Source organism: Heliangelus exortis, chromosome 17 (genome assembly GCF_036169615.1).
Source record: "Heliangelus exortis chromosome 17, bHelExo1.hap1, whole genome shotgun sequence".
Taxonomy (NCBI): Eukaryota; Metazoa; Chordata; class Aves; order Apodiformes; family Trochilidae; genus Heliangelus; species Heliangelus exortis.
In genome coordinates this window covers 14,666,762-14,687,823 of record NC_092438.1, presented here as the reverse complement: position 1 = coordinate 14,687,823, position 21,062 = coordinate 14,666,762, and the positions used below count along the sequence as shown (strand labels likewise).

Genomic DNA, 21,062 nt, shown 5'->3' with positions numbered 1-21,062 from the left:
TCTAGTAAGTCTGAATTCACCCAGGCACTGCTCAGAATGTGTTCAAAGAGCAAAAATCCCCCAAATCTTCTTCAGTGAGACAGAACTGCCCACCCAGCCCCTGTTGGTTGCTATCACAGACACCCAAATTTAGGAAACATATTACTTAGGGTTGGGCACACTCAGTGTCCCTGACCACAGGCATGACATAGCACTGCTTGCTAAAACTGCCCTGAAGTTGTTTGCCTGGCAGGATATGGCACAGAGGCTGGGATTGAATATCATTCACAAGGTCACAAGAGTTAAGCTGGAAATAGCAGAACTTGAGACCATTTGGGCTGTAAGCAGGTGACTGGGCTGAGTATGTCACAAGCTTTTTGCAAGGGGCAATCATTGACTGGAATTGTTGGCACAGAGGACCCAGCCTGAGGAAGGCTTTGCTGCCTCTCTGGCAGTGCTGGCAACAAAGAGGTTACCTCTGCTTTCACTCCAAGTTAATTATGTTCCTAGTCACTCGTAACTCCGTCCTGCTTAGCCTCAGAAGTTAAAAGAATTATGACAAATGCTGCAAGAGACAGACACCCCTCTCTTGGGGACTGTATTTCAAGCTTAGTCTTTGTAACTGCAATTGCTGCTACGTTTCTTGTTTAACCTTCTGTCCCAGGGTAAGAATTTATGCTCAGCACTCTCTATGTATCTGTCTCCTTTTCAATTTGAGGCTGAGTTCCTGTGGATTTTATAAAACCCAGTTTCTAGGTAGAGGGGAAAGATCTGAAATCAGGATTCTCCTTCAAAAAGAAACAAGAATGTGCTTGCAGTGTTTGAAGTGTTCCAGGCCACCAGCACTTGCTGCCTGTGGGACGCAGGAGGTAGATGGTGTAGGGTGTTAGGGTGGAACAGGGGAGCAGGCAGCACTGCCAGGTCCTCAGGAGGAGAAGAGGAGGCAGAAATCCTTGTGGAAAAGAAGGAAAAGGGAACGGAGGAGCCTGGGAGCTGTGCTTTGTTCCACTGCTCAAAGGACAGCTTCAACATGATGGATCTCCTGTTCCTGTCTGGGCTCCCATTTAACAGAAAGTGTTCTTGTACCTTCTGTCTTCAGACAAATCCCTAAGGTTTGGTGTGATCTTTGCCACTGCAGCACTTCTCAGAAACTCATGGGCAGGAGCTGTGGGGTGAGAATTTGAGTAACTGGAAGGCAGTGGGGTTCACCCTCTGCATATCAATTTTTCATTTGGCATTGAACTTCGTGTTCCAGTTCCAAGAACTGCCACTGAAAATAAACTCCTCCTTTTGAAGAGATGGGAACTCAGATATTCCCAGGGAAAAAACTGTCTGGGGGAATACAGACAGTGTAGGTGAACTTGGCTTTTTTGCATGTAAATCACTAATGCTTTCTGCACTGCTCACTCATTTTTAGTATCTCTGTCCTTACCCTTACATTAGTCAAGACAGGTCTGTGTTGCAGCTTTGCTGTGGATTTTACTTTAGGAATGTAAAAGAAAAAAAAAAAATCATGCTCTGACTAATAAAATGGTGTTTGGTTTAATGATTACTATACAATTAATTAATAATGAAAAACGAGTACGAGTCCCTTTGCTTGGGGAGCATCTTGTTTGAGGTAGCAAATTCCTCCAAACTCACTTGGAATGCTTTTTGGCAGCATCAGCTGGATCTCTATGCAAGTGTTTTTAGTAGGCTTTGAGGTAAATCAAGTGCTTAAGGAATCATCATCTCTACTGAGCAACAGATTGTGAAATTGGCCAAAGATGGTGACTGGGCTCCAGCTCTTCCAAGACCTCCAGGTCTCTCTGAACCATCTTTCACATGTCCTTGGCTAGATAATCAAGATTAAACCCAAGACACCTTCTGTGTCAAGCCATGCTATTGCCTCCTCTCATTCCTGTGCAGTTTGGGGTGATTATAAGGAAATCAGCACTCTCCAGAGCCTGCCTGCCCTAACCAAAGGTCTTGACCCTCAGGCAGGAGCTGATTTAACCACCACTGCTGGGTCTGGTTCTGCCTCATCTGCTCACCCTCCTGCTCAAAAAGAGGACAAGCAAGAACTGAAATCAGGAGCAGATTGTATTCCTATAGGATAATATAATTATTCCCCAGTTGGGCTGTGAATTTTGCTCCCTTTCCAGGTAGGAATCCCCTTTCCCTACTGCAGGTGGCTGCCTGGCAGAGCCTTGTTTCAGTTTCTAGCCTGGCAGCTGGGTGAGGTGCTGGGCACCACATCTGCCTGCAATCAGCTGAACCTTGCTTGTCCTTCTCCAGGCAGCCTCACGGAAGGGAAATGATGTGTGTCCAACATGCACATCAGTCTTGCTTTAGTCAGAATGTGGATCCCTTCTGGCCTCGTGTTGGAACACATCGTCACGTGGTGAGAAGCAGAGTTTTGGCAGGAAAGATAGGAAGACAGACCCAATATAAATATTCCCTGAAAAAATAGGAATAGCTTTCAAAATAGCTGAGCTCCCAATTTATTTCTTCTACTTCCTGAAAATTTATCACGTTTGCTTAGCCGATGTTTTTTTCCTACTTACCTTTTTTTTTTTTTTTCTCTCTCTGCTGATGTATTTCTGAACGTGCAGCAGGGGTTGTCTTGCTGTTTTGTGAGCTGTGGTGGTTCCTTCAACTGAAACTGGTAATTGTGTCTTCAGTGGGATTGTGGGCTACCCACTCCTGCTCTTAACAAATTTGTAGTGATACAGGGAAACCAAAGATATTTTGGAGTAAGTCAGAATTCCTGAATTTGTGCTCGTGTAAATAAAGTGACCAGAGCTGGGGTTTGGGTTTTCTATTTTGGTCTGAGCTGCAGGAAAATACCTCTGCATCAACAGAGACAAAAATATTGGAAAACATCTTAATGCAGCAAACATATTTGGTTTGCTTTTCTGTCCACCTTTGTGTGAGATGAAAAGGGCAAAATGGACAAGGGCTGCTGTGATGCTTGAGAGTGACTCTGGTCACTCAGAGGAGGTGGCAGAGAGGGATCAGACTACACCTCGGGCTGCTCCTGGGGGTTACAAGGACCTGGTGAGGGCAGGAAGCCACAGGGAGTGAGAAGGGAAGCTCTGATTTATGTTTTAATTTCCATAGCATATCCCATGCTTGGCCTGCTGATGTGTAGCATTTTTGCAGCATCACTTCTCCAGATGTCAGCTTCAAAATGGTGATTGAAACATCTGGGGAGGAAAAAAAAGAAAAAAAAAAAAGGCAGAGGGTTTGCCAGCTGGGGTGGTGTGTGTGATGACAGGTTTGTAGGAGAAGCACAAGAGCTGGGTGTGTGTGCTGCAGTGCCAAAGAGCTGGGGTGTTATTTACACACCTCACACAGGCATTGCTAAATTCATTACAAGCCTTTTGGAGCTGAGTTTATTTTTTTCAGCAGAGAGGGTTAGAAGATTAACTGTTGTACAATACATTTTTGGAGTCAGTGCTGTCTGTCTGGAGCAATTTCTGTGGATTAGATGAGCCCTCACGAGTGCTTTCAGCAGCAGTTAGCTGGAGACTTTGGAGATCTGCTGCATTATTTTCCCAGGCTGACTGATTGAAGTTAAAAAAACACTCCTGGTCTAATCAAACATAAACTGAGTGATCATGAGAAAGGAAATGCTACTGTGAGTGGCCTGCCCTGTCATCCTGGCTCTTGGGCTGCCCTTTCCCAGGAGAAGACCGTGCGTGTGGCTGATCCCACTGGTTTGGGATAATCTGTATACCCAGGATTCAGTGTGATCAGGAACAAACCAAGCTGAGCTCCCATGCCTGCTCTCCTTCAGGAATTATCCCCCGTGGCATGGAGAGGTGCTCCCAGAGTCCTCTGACTTTGGCACCTGGATCTCTGCTGCCAGGAGGAACTGCCTGGCAGATGAGTTTTCAGCCTGGCTGGCCTCTAAAAATGGAAAGAAATCAAGCTGGTTTTGGGATGGCCTGGAGGAAGGTTTCAGAGCTGTGGGAAAAGGGGAGGACACCACCAGAGAGGGGTGTGGGACCAGCCACATGGGATCACAGCCACAGTGCTGGGAGGTGGAGATGTTCCACAGGGAGAAAGAAATGGGCTTCTGGGCTGCAGGAGCCAAAAACCTGAGGGATGAAAGAACCTGTGTGCTGAGCAGCATTTTACCCAGCTGGTGTCTGTGGGACTCGTGCCTCCAAAGCTCAGGACAGGTACCAAAGGGACACTGCATTTGCAGGCCACAGGAAGCTAAGCAGAACAAAAAAAAACAAAAAACAAACCCCAAAGCTCCAAAATTTGTCTTTAACCATCCCAGTACTGTGAAAATTGCTTGGGATGTGTGCAGGAAAATCCCTTTTTGTCAGAACCCCCTGGGAGCTGTGCAGACAGCATGCCAGGGCTGGGGACTTCCCAGGTGTCCTTGTGGAGCAGCCAGCAGGTGTTTGCTAAAGGGGGTGTGGAAAATGTGCACCACAGGCACTTCTCATCCAGCTCTGGGATCAAAACCTCTCACTCGCCTTGAAGGAGAGTGTTACTCTGCACAAGTTGGGGTAACTTGTCTGGACAAAATATTTTTTAAGTTTTCTGCAGAGAGCTCTGCTCCAGGTGGAATGAGTTTCAGCCCCATGGAACACGTGGGACCCTGGAAGCTGCCTCCTGTGGTCTTTTTGCTGCTGGGCATCTCCAGGGGCTTTCTCAAGGAGCTTCTCTGCCCAGGTAGCCTCAGAAACCCAGTTGTGAAGGCTCCCCAGTGCCCAGGAGCTGTCCTGGGAGTCCCTGGGGGTTCCTGCTGCCCTGTCCTGCAGGTGGGTCTCACATCACAAACTGGATGCAGGGCTGCAGCTGGTGTGGGGTTATCACTCAACTGGCTGCAGGGAGAGAGCAGCTCTGTGCCCTCCAGGGAGCACCAGGTCCCCCTGGGAAAAAGGGACAGGGTGGTGGAGGGCATCACAGGGACAACAGAAATCAGCACACAGGTTTTAAGATGAGCAGGAATTCTGTGGCTGTCAAATAAGCTCTAAACTCTGTGTAAAGTTGGAGCTAAGTTAAATCCTGATCCTCCCAAACCTGTGCTCATGTAACTGGGGGTCTGCCAGACTAGCTCTCTGTAGATGTGTGATATTTTGGGAACAAGAAGGGATTTTTTCCCCCAGGCTTTTGCCAAAGCTCAGTGTCTCAGTGTGAGAATGTAGCTCAGGCCTGGTACAGGGTCCTACCACGTGGCCCAGGAGAAATAAACCTGGATCAACCCCACTGATGTCAAATGCTTGCAGATCCACAGCTCTTGTGGGCTTGCAGAGCTGCTCAGTGCCATGGCACTGGGGGACCTTGGTCAGGAAGGGCTCAGTGCTGCTCCTTCCTGGTCCCAGCATGAGCTGCAAGGGAGCCCAGGATTCCCAAGCTACTCTGGGCCCTTTGCCACTGGCCTCCTTCCCACTGGCCATAATTACTGGTTTGCTGGAAAATTTATGAGCCCCACTGTAGTGATATGCATGATTATAGAAGCTGTTGTAAAGAATTTGTTTCTGGGGCTTGACAGGGTTTATCTGAGTGGCTTCAGACTCATCATTCACAGGGGCTACAAGGGTGCTTCTGCTGATGGCCCCAGATAGCCACGAGCTTCTGTCAAGGGCTGCAGATTCATCCCTGACTCTCCTGGTGTTCAGCTGGTGCCAAGCAGCATGGCAATTAGTCCCTCTGGGTTTGCTGGAAATGTTGTTGTTAGCCACTAAATTCACTAACCCTATTTTCAGGGTTATTACAGTATTTATCTTGGCTGCTCCAGTGTGGTTTTAAAGTTGTGTTTCCAACATATGATACGGAGTAAAAATAACCAGAGCCTAATGAGAATAATGCCTGGAGAAACTCTGATTTCTCAGTTTCACAATGAGTTCTTCTCCTTGCAACACAGCAGGAACATTTCAGCTGAGTGTCAGAACCTTCTCCACCAGCATGGGTCATCCTTCCCCTCCATCAGCTGAGGAGAGGCTGTGATCAGAGCCCAGGAGAAAGCTCCTGAGAAAAGCCTTGGGAGCACTTGATGTCTCAGGAGAGAGCAGCTGCTCCAGGCTGAACACTTAGGTAGGGTTTAGGCGACCACCACTGATAGCTTCTGCCTTTGGATTTAGCTTTTCCTCTTCTAAGCTTGTGTGTGGGTGTGTGAGAAAAATCCAGTGCCTCATCCATTGCTGGCATTTCTGGGAATCAGGCAGGCTCTCCCTGCAGTGTTATGGTTTGGGGTTTAGCTGGTGATGGTGCCAGGAACAGTGTTTCACAAGCAGCATTGCAGCAGGCTGGTGGGCACTCAGATTCCACTGGGCTATCATTATCCCATGGGACATTCCTGGGGGCTGCAGCAGGCCATGGGGGGTGAGGGCTAGCTGTGGCCTTTAGGCTACCAACCATCCCTGCTCCCTCCCACAGAGGGAGATGAGCCAAGCCCTCAGCTCCTCTGCTCTGGCAGCCAGAGAGGGGTTCAGACCCTCAGCGCTGCCCACCAGGAGCTGGGGCTGTGCTCTGGTACTGGTCATGGAGTCTGAGAGGTCTGGATGGGCTGCTGGTGCTGCTGGGCTGCTCCTCTGCTCCCAAAGCCCTGCTAAACCATGTGTCTGCATCCTCAGGGGCTCCAGGAACATTTTGTTGGAGAAGTTGGAGAGGCAGGGGAGTGGTGTGGCTTTTCCTCTCAAAGCCTGCCAAGCTTACTGTGGCACTGAGCAAGTGCTTTCCAGGGCTTGGGCTTGTTCTGGTTTTTTGTCCAAGACTGAAATGAGATCTACAGACAGAAATGTGAGGTGGGTGCTACCAAGGGAAATTATCCTGGGGCTGATGAGACATCTCCCCCAGGTGCTCCCCAGGACACCAGGAGGTTTCCTTGGCTGGCCAGGACCCCCTGTGCTCCAAGCTGTGCTGGGGGTAGTGCTCACCCTCACCCCAAGGGATGGAAAGATTTCTGTTTTCCAAAATTAGTTTCCAGATGCGTTGGAATTTCCTTTCACTGAAAATTCTTGAAAATCTGGTCTTCATTGTGAAACTGAGTGGCAACTTTTTCCAAACCCTCTTTCCCTGGGACTCCTCACCCAAAGCAGATGGCAGATTTGGGGCATTTCTGTCCACGGGGCAGCAGCTCTCGGGATGAGGGCTGAGGCAGGGGCTTGCTGGGTGCTGTGTGGCTGGTTGGATTTTCATTTTAACAATGCTTTAGCCAAAGAAAATCACTGTGCTGCTTTAGAACGTGCTTCTCATCCCCTCCAGTGAGAGTGGGCAGCTTGAGGACCCACGGACACATGCAGCCCCACACGAGTCCCTCCAGCTCAGCACAACAGCCTCTGTTCCCTGTGAGCACCCAAACTGCACTCATACAATGAGGGTACTTTCCAGCAAGTGTCAACAATCTTTTTTAAGAATGACATTATCTTATTTTCCATGTCTTCTGGTACCATCCGGATCTCTGGGGAAATATCTGGAGGAGCTTGGCAAATTCCCAGTTGTACATCTGAAAAGAGTTATTTTTCAAAAGGGCAGAAAATCCACTGTTTGTGAGGGCTGATTGCAGAGTCTGACTTCACTTTGAGCAGTGGCTCCTCACCAGTTTGGTTACCAGGGTTGTGCTTTTTTAAAATCTATGGCAAAACTGAAGCCCTAGAGAGAAAACACAGCTGCCTTTCAATGTTGAGATGGACCCTTTAGCCCTGAACAACAAGGCAGATAATTTTATTTGAAGCTCTGGTTACAGAAAGTCTTTATTTGAAATTCTTCCAGAGAAACATTATCTCATTGCATCAACCAGCCAGCTTCAGCAAGCACCAAGGAACCATCTATGCCTAGGCCTGTTTTGGGACTCTGATCCCAGTTACTCTTTTGCTCAAAAGTAGGTCAGATTTTATTCCTTTTCCAGCAGGAACATTAAGAGCAAGTTCAAATACAAGATTTCCAGGAAACCAGAAGAAACTGCTGCTTGTATTTCTAGAAGCACTGCCAGAGACAAGCTCCTTTGTAACTCCTTTCCTAACTTTACCATATGACTGATGACTCAAATTACAAGGTTTTGTTTCCCATTTCTACCTGAGATTTCCTGTTTGGTCTCTTCCCAGATGCAAGGAGAAAGGTTACCACAAAGATATTTATGGAGGTATAACTCTAGCTGCTAAATTTGTAATTGCCCAGCCCCGGGGCGGAACATCCTTTTAGCTGAATCAGTGGCTGTAAGAACCCAGCAGCTACTGTGGAAACCTGGCCTTGCTTGCAACACTGCTCACCTCCTGTGCTGGCTCCATTGGTGTGATGATGTGCAACAAGATTATTAAGATTATTCAGACTTTGTGATGGCTGAGGCTGAGTCAGCAGCACGGGATGCTGTGCTCTGTCTGTCTGCCCTGGTCCCCAGTGCTGTGCTGGCACCCTCCTGCCCTTCAGAGGCTTCTTCTGGAGGGATTTAAATGATTGGGTTTGATTCTTCTGGGGATCACTGAGAATTTACATTGCCAAAGAGATTTTTCTGGAAATACTCCTTTGGAATTGGCACCAGCAGTGTCTGCACCTAGGAGTGTATAGAGGCTGCTGGGTTGTGTATGTGCCTAAGATGTGATGGTGAATCTCAGCTCAGCACCCAGGCTGAAGAGCTGTCATGCTGGAGATGCAGGCCCCTAGGAGCCAGGGTTCCCTCCCACACATCCCAGCTGTGCCACCACTGGGATCCCAGTGAGGCTGATTCCCAAAGGATGGATGCAGACCTGAGCCTCGGAGCATTACCCCAAGGATCCTCCTTCAGCAGTCACCTCCAGCTGCACCTGCAACTAGGTCCAAATTTCAGCTCAGCCATGGCACAAAACCACTTGGGGTCTCCACAGCAAGCACATGGAATGCATGGTGGGAATAGGCCCATTTCCAGGAAGGAGGGATCCACACTTTCCAACCTAACAGTGCTGAGATGTCTCCTCTCTCCCAGGGCAGCAGCTCTGGCCCAGGAGATGTGAGCACCCACATGCAGTGCCCGTGTCTCTGGTGTCTGAGCCATCAAATCCTTTCACATTCCTGTCCTAATCCCCCCTTGGCAGTGCTTGCTGCTCCTGCCAGAGCCATTTCTGACCCTCATCTCCGGAGCACCTCGTGGCAGAGCCATTTCTGACCCTCATCTCAGGAGCACCCCGTGGCAGAGCCATTTCTGACCCTCATCTCAGGAGCACCTTGTGGCAGAACACGATGGGGAGCCCAGCACTGGTGTCCCAGCCCCAGGCTCCTCCAGCCCCATTCTGCTGCAGTATGGCAGGGTTGGTGGCCTGCAGCCAGGGTCTGGTGTGACACTTTTGCTCATGTCCAAATAGCTACGGCTGAAAGAGCAAATGCTCAGTGAAGAGGAAAGATCCTCTTGCTGCCAGGCACCCACATCTGAGCTCCTTCGCCGCTGACCTGCTGCGAATTATCACCTGTGGTCAGCATATCAGCATGTTTCTGATTAAATAATTACATCTGAGCACAGCCTGAGCTTACCAGTGTGGTTCCTGCAACCATGAAGGAGCATGGGGTCACTGGAGCAAAATCCTGCTTTCTGGTACCACCAGCCTGGTGAGAAAGGCCACGAGGACCCAGCCTGCTCCTTTATAACACACGAGTGGAAATGACGGTGGCACTGTGGAAGAAATCTGCCTGTTTCCATTAGCACAGGGATCCTTCCCCACAGGCTGTGGCATGCTCTCAAGAGGCTGTCTCTTGCACAAGGTAAGTTGTACATGGATGGAGACGTCACAGACATGAAGATTTTCTCTGTTCCTCCCTGTGAGCTGAGCAGCAAGCGTGGCCACGGGGATCACAGACACTGCAGGGACATTTTGCAGCAAAAAGCCATGTAGGAGGCTGAGAGGAGAAACCATAGAGCTGGCAGTCATGCTGAAGCCACAGATGGTGAAGAAACCACGTAACCAAAGGCCAGCCTTGAGAAAACTTGAGAAAACATCCTGGCTGCTTCCTCCTGCACCCAGGAGCCACCACTGCCCCTCTCACAGCAGACAGTGGTTTTCCTGTGAGCTTGCACAGACCCAGAGGTTTCTTCTTGGTGAACCTGTGATGTCCCCAGCAGGGACACCCTGCCACTCCAGTCCATTCCTGGAAGCTCAGCTCCCAGCTGGAAAACACCTGGCCAGCTCCATGCCCTGGTGTTTCCTGTACTTCCCCAAAGCAGGATGGAGCTGAGAGCATACAAGGAAGGATCTGCGGGTGCCACTGTGAAGGTGGCTTTGTGTTGAGCAAAGCTGAGCCATTTTGCCTGATTTCCTGCTATAAATGGAGCCAGGAGCTCAAGGGCAGCTTTGTTCCCGTTTTCCCAATGTCTTCCTGTAGGTTTTTACGCAAGACATTGAGGCTCTTGATCCCAGGGAGGATAATCACTTCCATGGCTGCTGGCAAGGGTAGGAGCTGGCTGCCCTCAGTGCTCAGTAGCTTGAGGCTGAGTGTTTGCTCCTTTCCCTTGGCGAGAGCAGGAATTAGTTACTGGGGAAAGGATCCTCATTACAGCTGGAACGTGTCCCAGGGACCAGCGACCTCAAGAAAAAGCCAGTTTGGTGATGAAACCAAAAGCAGAGGTGAAAAGGCCAGGCTGGTGATAGGGTCTTTGCCCAAGTTGAGCCCCACCAGTGAAGGCTGACACACTGCCAGGCTCGGGGATGGCTGGAGGAGCTGGGTCTCCCCCCAGCAGTGTGTATGGGGTGGGGGCTCGTGCCCCAGTTCCAGCCCCCCCCTCTCTGCAAACAGGAAGCTGGCGGGCAGCTGCTGAATAAGTCATTTGGGGGAGTTTGTACCAAACTGGCTTTCAACTCCTGAATGTGTAGGAAGGAAAAAGCCCTGAATACGCCTTTGTGACCACGTCTGGCACCAGGCACACTCTGCAAGAGGGACAAGAATGTGGCCATTTAGAGGGGAGTCAGCTGCCCTTTAAGAAATGAAATGATCCCTTCCCTTTCCTGCGAGGCTTTATTCAGGGGAGAATAGGGCCGAGACATTGAGCAGCTTCTTTTGCTTGCTGGCACTGAGGGCTGTGATCCAAAGCGTGGATGTTGGAGCCCAGGGAAGCCTCCACTCCAGGGAAGCTGCAGAGCCCAGTGATGAGCCCAGCCAGCTGGGCCCTCTTCCTGCAGCCTCTCTGCTCCAGGAGGACTTGGATTGGGGCAGCCAAGCTCCAGATCTGCCCTTTCCCGGATGACTGTGTGTTCCCTGAGGGATTTCACTGAGAATCCAGCAAAACATCTGTCCATCTCCTCCACAGGGCTCCGAGGGGGATTTTGGAAGCAAGCTGTTTGGAAGGTTTTGCCCTTTTCCAAAACAATTCTCCACCCAGTTTTTGGAGAAGTTTCTGTATGTTACATTCAAAAGGGTCTGTGTCCAAACATTTGTGGGGTGGTTGGGTTTTTTTGGAAAGGCTTAGGTATTTTGTACAGATCTTTCTTTTGTGGACAACTTGGAATCCAGGGGCTTTGTAGCAAAGACATGCTGTGTTTTATGAAACCCTTTGGGAGGCTGGCCTTCTGCTTTCTGTATGGTTGAAGCTTTGACCATATTCACTGGTCCAATTGCTGCATCCAGTGGAAGAAGGAACAGGTCTCTGGGGCAGACAGTCTGCCTTAGCTGAGGCTCTGAGAGGAGGACACCTTGGTCACACTTACACCCAAAAGTTTTCCAGAGAGTGACTTAGGAGTTTTGTGAATGGCTTTGGGGCCTTGGAGGTCCTGAAGCAGTAGGAAGCTCCAGATGATGTCAAAATGCTTCGGGTGCCAGGAAAAAGGGAAGACAAGCAAGGCAGATATTTGTAGGTTGGCTGGGGCTAACCCGTGTCACTGCACTGGGATCATTTGCTCCAACTGCAGACCTCTTGTAAGAAATGTTTGCAATAAAATGTGACACATGCAGGGGGCTTGGGTGGGAGTCAAGACTGACAGTTGCCTTCTTCTTGGGTTTCCTCCCTTTCTTACCTTCCCCTGGTTTGGCATCTTCTGACAACTATAAACAGAATATTGATGAAAAAACTGTGCTGGCAGCTTCTTCCTACTGTGCCCTGCAGCAGGGCTGGAATGACAGAGACAGCTCCCACAGCACTTCCTCAGTTAAGGTCAGCTGCAGCTTCTTTAGTTCCTACACCAAGACATTCTGCTGGAAGAGAGGGAGTCTTTACAGCTTGGCACGTTTTGACAGATGTTTGTAGGCTCCCTGTTGATGGGGTTTAATTACAAATAATCCTTCTGTTCCTGTCTGCAGAGCAGTGGTGTTTCAGTGTCTTGTGGTGTCAGGTTTTGGATGCTCAGTAAGGGCAGAGAGGCAGAGAAACTGGAGAACCCAGTGAGGGGCCATTGGGATGGCTGGGGATGGGGAGGAGGGGCTGAGAAAGTGGCTTTGGTCACCCTGGAGGGGGTTGGAACCCACTTTGCATGGCCCATGGGTGGGGGTCTGAGCAGTGAGAAGGGAACTGACTGCACACAGGGATGGGGCTGATCTCTGAGAGAGGCTCAGCCCTGGGACAGGACCCAGAAAGAGAGGTGAGGGGACCTCCATCCTTCAAAACTCAACAGGAAGGCCACACTCTAGACATGCCAGAGACAGAGCTCATAAAACTTTTGGAAGCTGGCAGCCCCCTCCTCTTCCTTGGATCTTGTTTCAACCTGAAAAATCAGGAATAGCACAAAAGGACCAAAGCAGGAAAGCAGTGACAGGCTGGGAAGAGGAGCCACCTTCCCAGCTCCACCTTCTCCCATTTACCAGGCAGCAGAGGGGAACTGATGAAGTTTTCACCAGAACTCATGAAATTAGATTGTTTGGAATAGTTTTTACATTAAATGTTCTTGTTCCTTAGCTCTACCTAACCACAGTCTGGCATAGCTTAAATTACTTGTTGCTGTAGAGTGGATCTGTTACTGGAAGAGGGAGGGTGGGTTTTACTTTGAAATTTCAGCCTCTTACTTTGCCTTTTACTTGCCTGTGCCAAAACTATTCTTAAAGATTTGTTTAAAGATTTACTGGATTTACACAAAGCCCTGTTATTTTAGCTGAGCAAGTTCTTTACCAGGCTGTTGTCAGTTACCAGGTTATTTTTTTCATCAATTACTGGGCTCATATTTTTGCATCAAGATAGCAGACCTCTGCTCTTCCTCCAAAAATGTAGTTTATTTCCAACAGACCAACCAAAATTCCTCAGCTCTTTCATGAACTCCTTCAGTTCATTTATGAGTGACTGAGCTGGAAATACATATAATTTAATTCCCTTTTAGTTAATGTGAGAATTGATGAGATGTGAGAGGACTTCATTGTGGCTGATGCTGGGTTTGAGTCCCTTTCTGTGACACTCTCCTTCCTGAGCTGAACTAGATCACTCATTATTGCCAATTTAGGATGTTCCCCTTTAATTGCCAATTCAGAATATTCCTTCAGAATGTCCCCAGCATCAGGCTGGAGGTCACTGGGCTATCCTGGAGGCATGTCCTTACCAAACCTTGCTTGGCCACCTGATGGCATTTCTCTCAGTGCTTTGGGAGTGGGGTTCTTTGGTGTCTGTGGAGCTGATGTGCTGTGTTCCTACCTCTTGTGCACCTCTCTTCAAGTGCAAGATAATTTCAGCCTTACAGAAAGTTTAGTTTTTCAAAATGAAATAGAAATGAAAAATCAAATTCTCCAAAACCAAATTCTAAAAAAAAAAAAATAATAATAATTCTCTCTAAGCTACTAGTAAAGGGCCATTTAACAAGGATTAGGCACATGAACTGGGGTTGTTCAGCCTGGGTAAGAGAAGGCTCCAGGGAGACCTAATAGTGACCTTCCAGTATCAGGAGGGGGCCTACAGAAAGGCTGGAGGTACAGAACAAGGTGCAACAGCTTTGAACTAGAGAGGAGTAGATTTACATTGGATGTTAGGAAAAAGTTCTTTACCATGAGGGTAGTGAAAAAAATGGAACAGATTGCCCAATGGAACAGAGGCCTCGTCCCTGGAGATATTCAAGGTGAGGTTTCATGAGGCTCTGAGCAATGTGATCTAGTTGAGGATGTCCCTGCTTACTGCAGGGGGGTTGGACTAGATGACCTCTTGAGGTCCCTTCCAACCCAAAGTATTCTATGATTCTATGATTCTATGATTCTTCTTCATCACCATGAGTAACTCTGAGTGCTGGAGGCAAGCAGGACACCAGTGGCTGCTACCCACACCTGATGGGGGGCAAAAGCAAGGACCACAACCACCACCACACTGGCCACAGAGCTCACACTCCTTGAGGCTCCTCTTTCCCTTCTGCCATCCGTTCCCCATCAGCAGAAGTTGGGCACTAAAAGCAAAGTGACTGCTCAAAGCTCAGGCACCCCAGAATTACCAATTCCCAACGAAAGGGGAATGGGTGCAGTTTGCATGCAGCCTCTTCCCTGCCTGCATTCTGGCTGCAAGGTTTCAGCACACACTTGGCAGCCATGCTCTGGGTTTGATTGCTTTGTAAGAGTCCTCCTGTGCCTCTTGGAAATGAGTCTGTCCAGTTTGGACATTCTGAAGCAATATTACTTTGTCTCTTGCCAGTAGTGGATTGGAAAATGATAAGAGACTTTCAAGCTACGTAACAGATATTTTGGGAGTTTCATCTTACTTCTTCCATGACGTTTTTATTCCTTCCATATGAAACATGCATGCATGTAGAAGTTACAGTTTATATATAAATATATATATCTCTTAAAAGCTCCTCTTTTTTTGGAGTAAAGTGGGGAGAAGGAAGCTATTTTGCTAAGTGATGTTTCCTAAGCATTTTTGAAACAATAGATTTCTTCACACATGCTTCTTTTTTTCTTTTTCTTTTTCTTTTTCTTTTTCTTTTTCTTTTTCTTTTTCTTTTTCTTTTTCTTTTTCTTTTTCTTTCTTTTTCTTTTTTCTTTTCCTTTTTCTTTTTCTTTTTCTTTTTCTTTCTCTTTTTCTTTTTCTTTTTCTTTTTCTTTTTCTTTTTCTTTTTCTTTTTCTTTTTCTTTTTCTTTTTCTTTTTCTTTTTCTTTTTCTTTTTCTTTTTCTTTTTCTTTTTCTTTTTCCTTTTCTTTTTCTTTTTCTTTTTCCTTTTCTTTTTCTTTTTCTTTTTCTTTTTCTTTTTCTTTTTCTTTTTCTTTTTCTTTTTCTTTTTCTTTTCCTGTTCCTGTTCCTGTTCCTGTTCCTGTTCCTGTTCCTGTTCCTTTTTTTTTCCTTCCTTTTTTTTTTTTTTTTTGTCAGTGCCCCCAATGGGCTTACCAAAATGAAAACTGCCACTTTGATCCAAATGGATTTTCTGGGTGAAATACAGTTGAAAATAAACATTTCTGCAAGGGCTACCCATGAAATCTTACTTTCATGTTATTTCCACTCCTCCACCTCCTTCTGGCACTGGGAGCACAGACATTCCCTGGGGCTGGAGCTAGGAATGATCAATTGCAATTAATCTGGGCAGAAAATAAAGGGCCTGAGTTTTGATGTGATTTCCTCGTGCTCTGCTGGGCAGCAGCTCCTGTGGCTCTGAGTGATCTGGGGCACCACCACCTACCCAGATCCTCACCATTTTGGCTCCTCTCCTGCCTCATCTCCTGGGTTTGGTCCCCAGCTCCACATGGACTCACTGAACATCTTCTGTGAAGGGAATTGTCTGTCCTGGTTTGGGCTCAACCCCAAGTGCCTGACACTGCCAGGCTAAAGTCACCTCTGTGCCCCTCCTTCTGACCCTGACATCTCCAATTTCTGCCGGTGCCTGGGGGTAACAGAGGCTTCAGAAGACTTTCTGCCCACTGTTAGGTTTTTGAACCTGTTGTAACTTGGGTGGATTATAAGAAATTCAAGTTGCAGCTCAGGTGATTTCCGATCTGCCCTGGAAATGCATTCCCAGAGAGGAATCCCTGTCCTCTGGCTCCTGGCAGTTCCCTCCCTGGCTCCTGGCCAGGCCACCTGCCTTTGAAACTCCGTGGGACTTTGCTTGGGTTTCTGTGTTATTAAACCTCCCCAGAAGAAATCCCAGGCCTTTCTGGACCTCTTCCCTGTTTGCCAGGACAGCTGCCAGGGCTGTGCCCCTGCTTCATGTCAGGCACTGCAAATCTGAGCATTGCCAGAGGGCAAAGGCTACAACCTGATGCTCTCTGCTGTGCTTGCTGGATACTGGGATGCTTTCTTAGCCTAAACCCTGGACAAAGCAGGTTGAAATCAAATAATCTGTCCAGATAACCAAGGATCCAGATAAAAACAGACCTCTGTGCTCCTGGTGTGACTCTTCACATAACTGATGGGCAATGCAAGTAGGGAAAAAGGTGCCGTGTGTCTAGTGGTGGCCATGAGCACGTGCCAGCACCTCCAGCTGCCTGCTCAGGTGTGTAACCTGATATACATTTGGATTTAATACACAGGATCAGTGCTCCAAGGATCAAATGTGCAGGCAGGAGGGAGAACTCTGGGGTGCTGCTGAACGGGAGGTATTGAACCAAGGTGTGAAGCCCCCAGAGGGATGTTCTGCACCACTCCTGGCCAGTGCAGCCTCTAAATGGGCAGGTGTGTGGCTCACCTGGATCTGAAGGAGCAGTTTCAGTGAGCTGCAGCAGTAGAAGTGCTGCACTTCACGTGCTGGGGACATCTGCTTGGTTGGGTCTTAACCACGTCTTGGGGCGAGATCAGAGTTTCTTATGGCTTTCAAGCAGAAGAAATTCCAGTTCCCATCAGAGAGGAACGAAGCAAATTTATGTAATCACCTGTTCACATGAAACATATCAAGCAGCACAAGAGAGGTCTCCTTCAGCTGGTCCTCAGAGGCCACGTTTCAAACAGAAGTACTCCTTGCAGGCATTCATGAGGGAGAAAACAAAGAAGGTTGTTGGCCTGGGTGACCTGCTCCAGACCAGGACTGCTGGATGGGTCCTCAAACTTAACCAGCCTGTGCTCAAGAGAGAGAAGGTGGCCTTGGGTCACCTTATTGCATGTGGTTTTAGTTGATAGGACTCGGTGCTCTGAAGGAGAAATACTCTGGGTGGTGATGGGAGCAAGGAGAATGTGTTCTTGACAGGGAGGGCCCCTCAATGTCACAGAAAGACATTGAGTTGCTGGAGCAAGCTCAGAGAAGGGCAACCAAGCTGATGGAGGGTGTAGAGAACAAGTCCTGTGAGGAGAGGCTGAGAATTGGGAATGTTTAGTTTGGAGGAGGGTGAGAGGAGACTGTATTGCCCTTTACAGCTGCCCCAAAGGAGGTTGTAGGGAGGTGGGGGTGTGCCTTTTCTTTCAAGTGACAACAACAGGACTAGAGGAAATGGCCTGAAGTTGTGCCAGGAGAGGTTTAGACTAGATATTAGAAAGAATTCACTGAGAGAGTAGTCAGGTGCTGGAACAGGCTACCCAAGGAGGTGGTGGAGTCACCATCCCTGGAGCTACTTAAAAACCATATAGATGAGGCACTTCAGAACATACAGAAAACCATATACTCTAATGGGCATGGTGGGATAAATCTGTACTATGTATATAGATAATTTTTTTCTTTTTTGGAGGGGTGAGGGTTGATGGTTGGGTGTGGTGATCTTAGAGGTCTTTTCCAACCATAACAATTCTGCAATTCTGTGATTTTATCCAACTAAGATGCCTGCATCTGGGTACAAGAATCCCATCCCACAGACCCAGGGTAGCTGGGCAGGGAAGCACTGGGGGGACGGGACCTTCTGGGATAAAATTAGCAGTGCTGTCTGCAAGAGCCTCATACAGGAGCAAGAAATCGTGTTTCAGTGTCAGAGCTTTGTTTTCCCTGCAAAACACACACACATTCTGTTGGCAGGAGGCTAGGGAAGAGCAGGGGTGGGTCAGAGTCACACTCCAGCTCCAGGGTGTTCCTCCTGGGAGATGCTGAAGGGCCCTGTGAGTTCATCCCTGCTCTCTTACATTACTGGACATGCCTTTTCCTTGTTTATGTGGTAGAAACATCTGACAATAATTTGTGCCTGTTAAGCTCTGCGGACGGCCAGGGGTTTTGCGTGCAATTTGGTCTTTACCTTGTCCAGACCTATCCGAGGCTGTGTTTGCTCATCAGCTCAGCAGGCACGGGGTAGGAGGAGGCCTGGAGGAGGCTCAGAGGAGACCTCATCACTCTCTGCAACTCCCTGAAAGGAGGTTGGAGCCAGGGGGGGGTTGGGCTCTTTTCCCAGGCAACTCTCAGCAAGACAAGAGGGCACAAGAGGTCTCAAGTTGTGCCAGGGGAGGTTTAGGTTGGACATGAGAAAGAATTTCTTTAGGGAGAGGGTGATCAGCCATTGGAATGGGCTGCCCAGGGAAGGGGTGGATTCTCCATCCCTGGAGATATTTCCAAAGAGCCTGGATGTGGCACTCAGTGCCATGGGCTGGGAACCACAGGGGGAGTGGATCAAGGGTTGGACTTGATGAGCTCTGAGGTCCCTTCCAACCCACCCAATTCTATGATTCTAGGATTCTAATTAGGAGGGATCTCTGGGGGGCTGCCCTGCCAGGGCACGTGCAGGGGGGGTGTGGAGCCCATGAGCTCAGCCTTGGCCTGGAGCATCAGCCCCTCCAGCAGCAGCAGCAGCAGCAACAGCAGCTCCCATGCTTCTCCATCACTCCCTGTGCTGGTTGGCACAGCAAGAGGGCAAGGAATGTGTGTGTGTGTGTGTGTGTGTGTGTGTGTGTGTGTGTGTGTGTCCCCAGTACTCAGTAATATTAAAAGCATCTGCAGCTGTGGGTTGGGGACCTGCTGAAGAGGGATGTGCATGCTGCAGGCCTTGCTGGAGCAGATCTGCCCAAGCAATAATCCGTGCTGACTGAGGGGCCGGAGAGGACGGATGGAGAAATCTTCGGCAGCAATCCCAGGCCAAAGGGGAAGATGGCTGAGCAGTGAGAGGTGGGAGGGTGCCATCCAGAAGGGGGAAATGTTTAAGCTAGGAGGAAAGAAACAGCGTAGGGAAAGGATGATAGGCTAACCACATGGCTGGAGGAGGAGGAGGAGGTGTGAAGAACGTGATGGGAAACACAGGACTAAGTGGGGGGAAGGAGCAGGTAAAGGACAGCGAAACAGTAAGAAAGAATCCTAGAATCCTAGAATTGGCTGGGTTGGAAGGGACCTCAGAGCTCATCAAGTCCAACCCTTGATCCACTCCCCCCGTGGTTCCCAGCCCATGGCACTGAGTGCCACATCCAGGCTCTTTTGAAATATCTCCAGGGATGGAGAGTCCACCCCTTCCCTGGGCAGCCCATTCCAATGGCTGATCACCCTCTCCCTAAAGAAATTCTTTCTAATGTCCAACCTAAACCTCCCCTGGCACAACTTGAGACCTCTTGTGCCCTCTTGTCTTGCTGAGAGTTGCCTGGGAAAAGAGCCCAACCCCCCCCTGGCTCCAACCTCCTTTCAGGGAGTTGGAGAGAGTGATGAGGTCTCCCCTGAGCCTCCTCTTCTCCAGCCTCAACACCCCCAGCTCCCTCAGCCTCTCCTCATAGGATCTGTGCTCGAGGAGCAAGGTGACTGTGTGCCAGGGCTGTGCTGCCCACCCGTGGGAAGGGCTCGGGGCTCTCCGTGGGTGCCAGCGGGACCTGGCAGCTCAGCCCCGCTGTCCGTGCCGGCCCCGGGGCTCCCCCGGGCAGAGGGCAGCTACCGGGGAGCCGAACTTCCAGCAGCCGCGGGATCAACCCGCGGGCCCAGGGCTAACGGAACCTGGAGTTAAACGGTGTCACCGCGGCTCGGCTGTGGGGGGGCAGCGGCTGAGGGGCGATGCCCACCCCGGAGGCCGCCCCCAGAGCCTGGGCAGGGAGGCGGGGGCTGCGGGCCGGGGCCGCGCTGCGGGGGCAGCGGGCGGGTCGGTGGCTTCCGCCCGGCGCGGCACATTCCTGCACCGTGAGTCAGGGCGGCGGCGCGGCGGGATGCGTCGTCCCGCGGCCCCGGGCGCTGGCAGTTCCCCGGCGGGACTCCAGCCGCCGAACCCGGCTCCGTTCCCGGCTCCCATTTGCATGCCGCTGCTGTGAATGGCGTGCCCGGCCGGCCGGCCCCTGGCACGGGGGAGGAGTCTCCGCGCCCTACGCGGGCCGAGCTCGCCGGCGCCGGTCCCTTAAGCCGCACTGGGGGGCGGCCCGACCCGAGCCGTGGCTCTGCGCTGCGCTTCACCCGCCCGCACGGTGAGTGCGGGGCTGGGACTGGAGAGGGGGGGAACAGAGCGGGGAGGGGGCGGTGGGAACGGGGGGTCTCTGCGGCGGGTCGGGGCTGCCCCGAGGTACGGCGCACACGTGAGGTGCGGGCTCCGTCCCGTCCCGTCCCGTCCCGTCCCACGGCCCGTCCGCCTCAGCCGCGGTTCGGCAGCCCCCTGCTGGCGGCCCGGCCCTGAGGGGCAGCCCCCGCCGAGGGCCGTTCCCGGGCGGTTCCGCGGGGCCTCGGCCGGGCAGGGAACGGCCCTCGGCGGCCCGCGGGGCAAGGCCGGCGCCCTGAGGTGGAGGCCGCGGAGAAGGAGGCAGGTGCCGGGCCTGAGCCCTGCCGGAGGTGAGAAGGACTCGGGAAATGCTCCCCCACCGGGCACCTTCGCACCCCCCTCCCCGGGAGCCGAGGCGCGGCGGGGGCGGCATTCGGTGCCTCAGGTGTGAGCCGGGCCCTGTCAGTGACAGAGGGGGCAGCGCTTAGTGTCTGCTGTCCCGTCCCCCCGGGTAGCCGGGGTCCAAGCTGTCCGTGGTTCTGTTGGTTTTGGTCGTAGGTGAAGGTGCGAGTTGATGGCTCGTTTCGATTGATCCAAGCCCGTGCTGGAGGGGAAAGGCCCCTCCACTCCCATTGCTTGCCACACCTTCCCACCCATCCCTCCCGGGATGCTGGCACCGGTCTTTTGGCAGCCACCCGCTGAGGTGATCTGGTGGAAAACATATCGGTTTTTACATGTAAAGGCTGGTTTTCCTCGGGATTGAGTCCCTGAAGCCTTTTCACACTCTGCACCGCTGTCACGAAGCAGGGATCCCCCCACCAGCCCGGCACAAGCCTGGGTGAAGCTTTTGCAGGAATGTGCTCCTGGTGCTGAGTCCTTCCGAGCTCGTCAGAAACAACCAACCTGTCCTTCCCTCTGCTGCAGCACACACGTGGAGCTCTCTCTGCCGGGCCAAAATGCCCCATGTGCGTTTTTGGACTATTCCTTTTCTCTCATGTAACTCGGCAGAGGTG

General features: G+C 50.5%; 1 protein-coding gene across 6 annotated transcripts in view; it reads left to right on the top strand.

Annotated features, from left to right (window-relative positions):
• RHBDF1 (rhomboid 5 homolog 1) overlaps nt 1-21,062 on the top strand; it is a 58,798-nt gene that overhangs the window by 3,634 nt on the left and 34,102 nt on the right. The window contains exon 1 of one of the 6 annotated variants that reach the window (XM_071761375.1): nt 19,742-20,041. The exons of 1 other annotated variant lie outside the window; for it this stretch is intronic. Coding sequence is in view for 1 of the 5 variants with exons in the window: in XM_071761378.1 (XP_071617479.1) it covers nt 21,013-21,059 (47 nt within the window). In the remaining 4 variants the exon portion in view is untranslated. Of the gene's footprint in view, nt 1-19,741; nt 20,042-20,281; nt 20,400-20,973; nt 21,060-21,062 lie in introns of those variants that run through there. 4 more of the 6 variants (XM_071761376.1, XM_071761377.1, XM_071761381.1 and 1 more) reach the window with 4 other exon arrangements.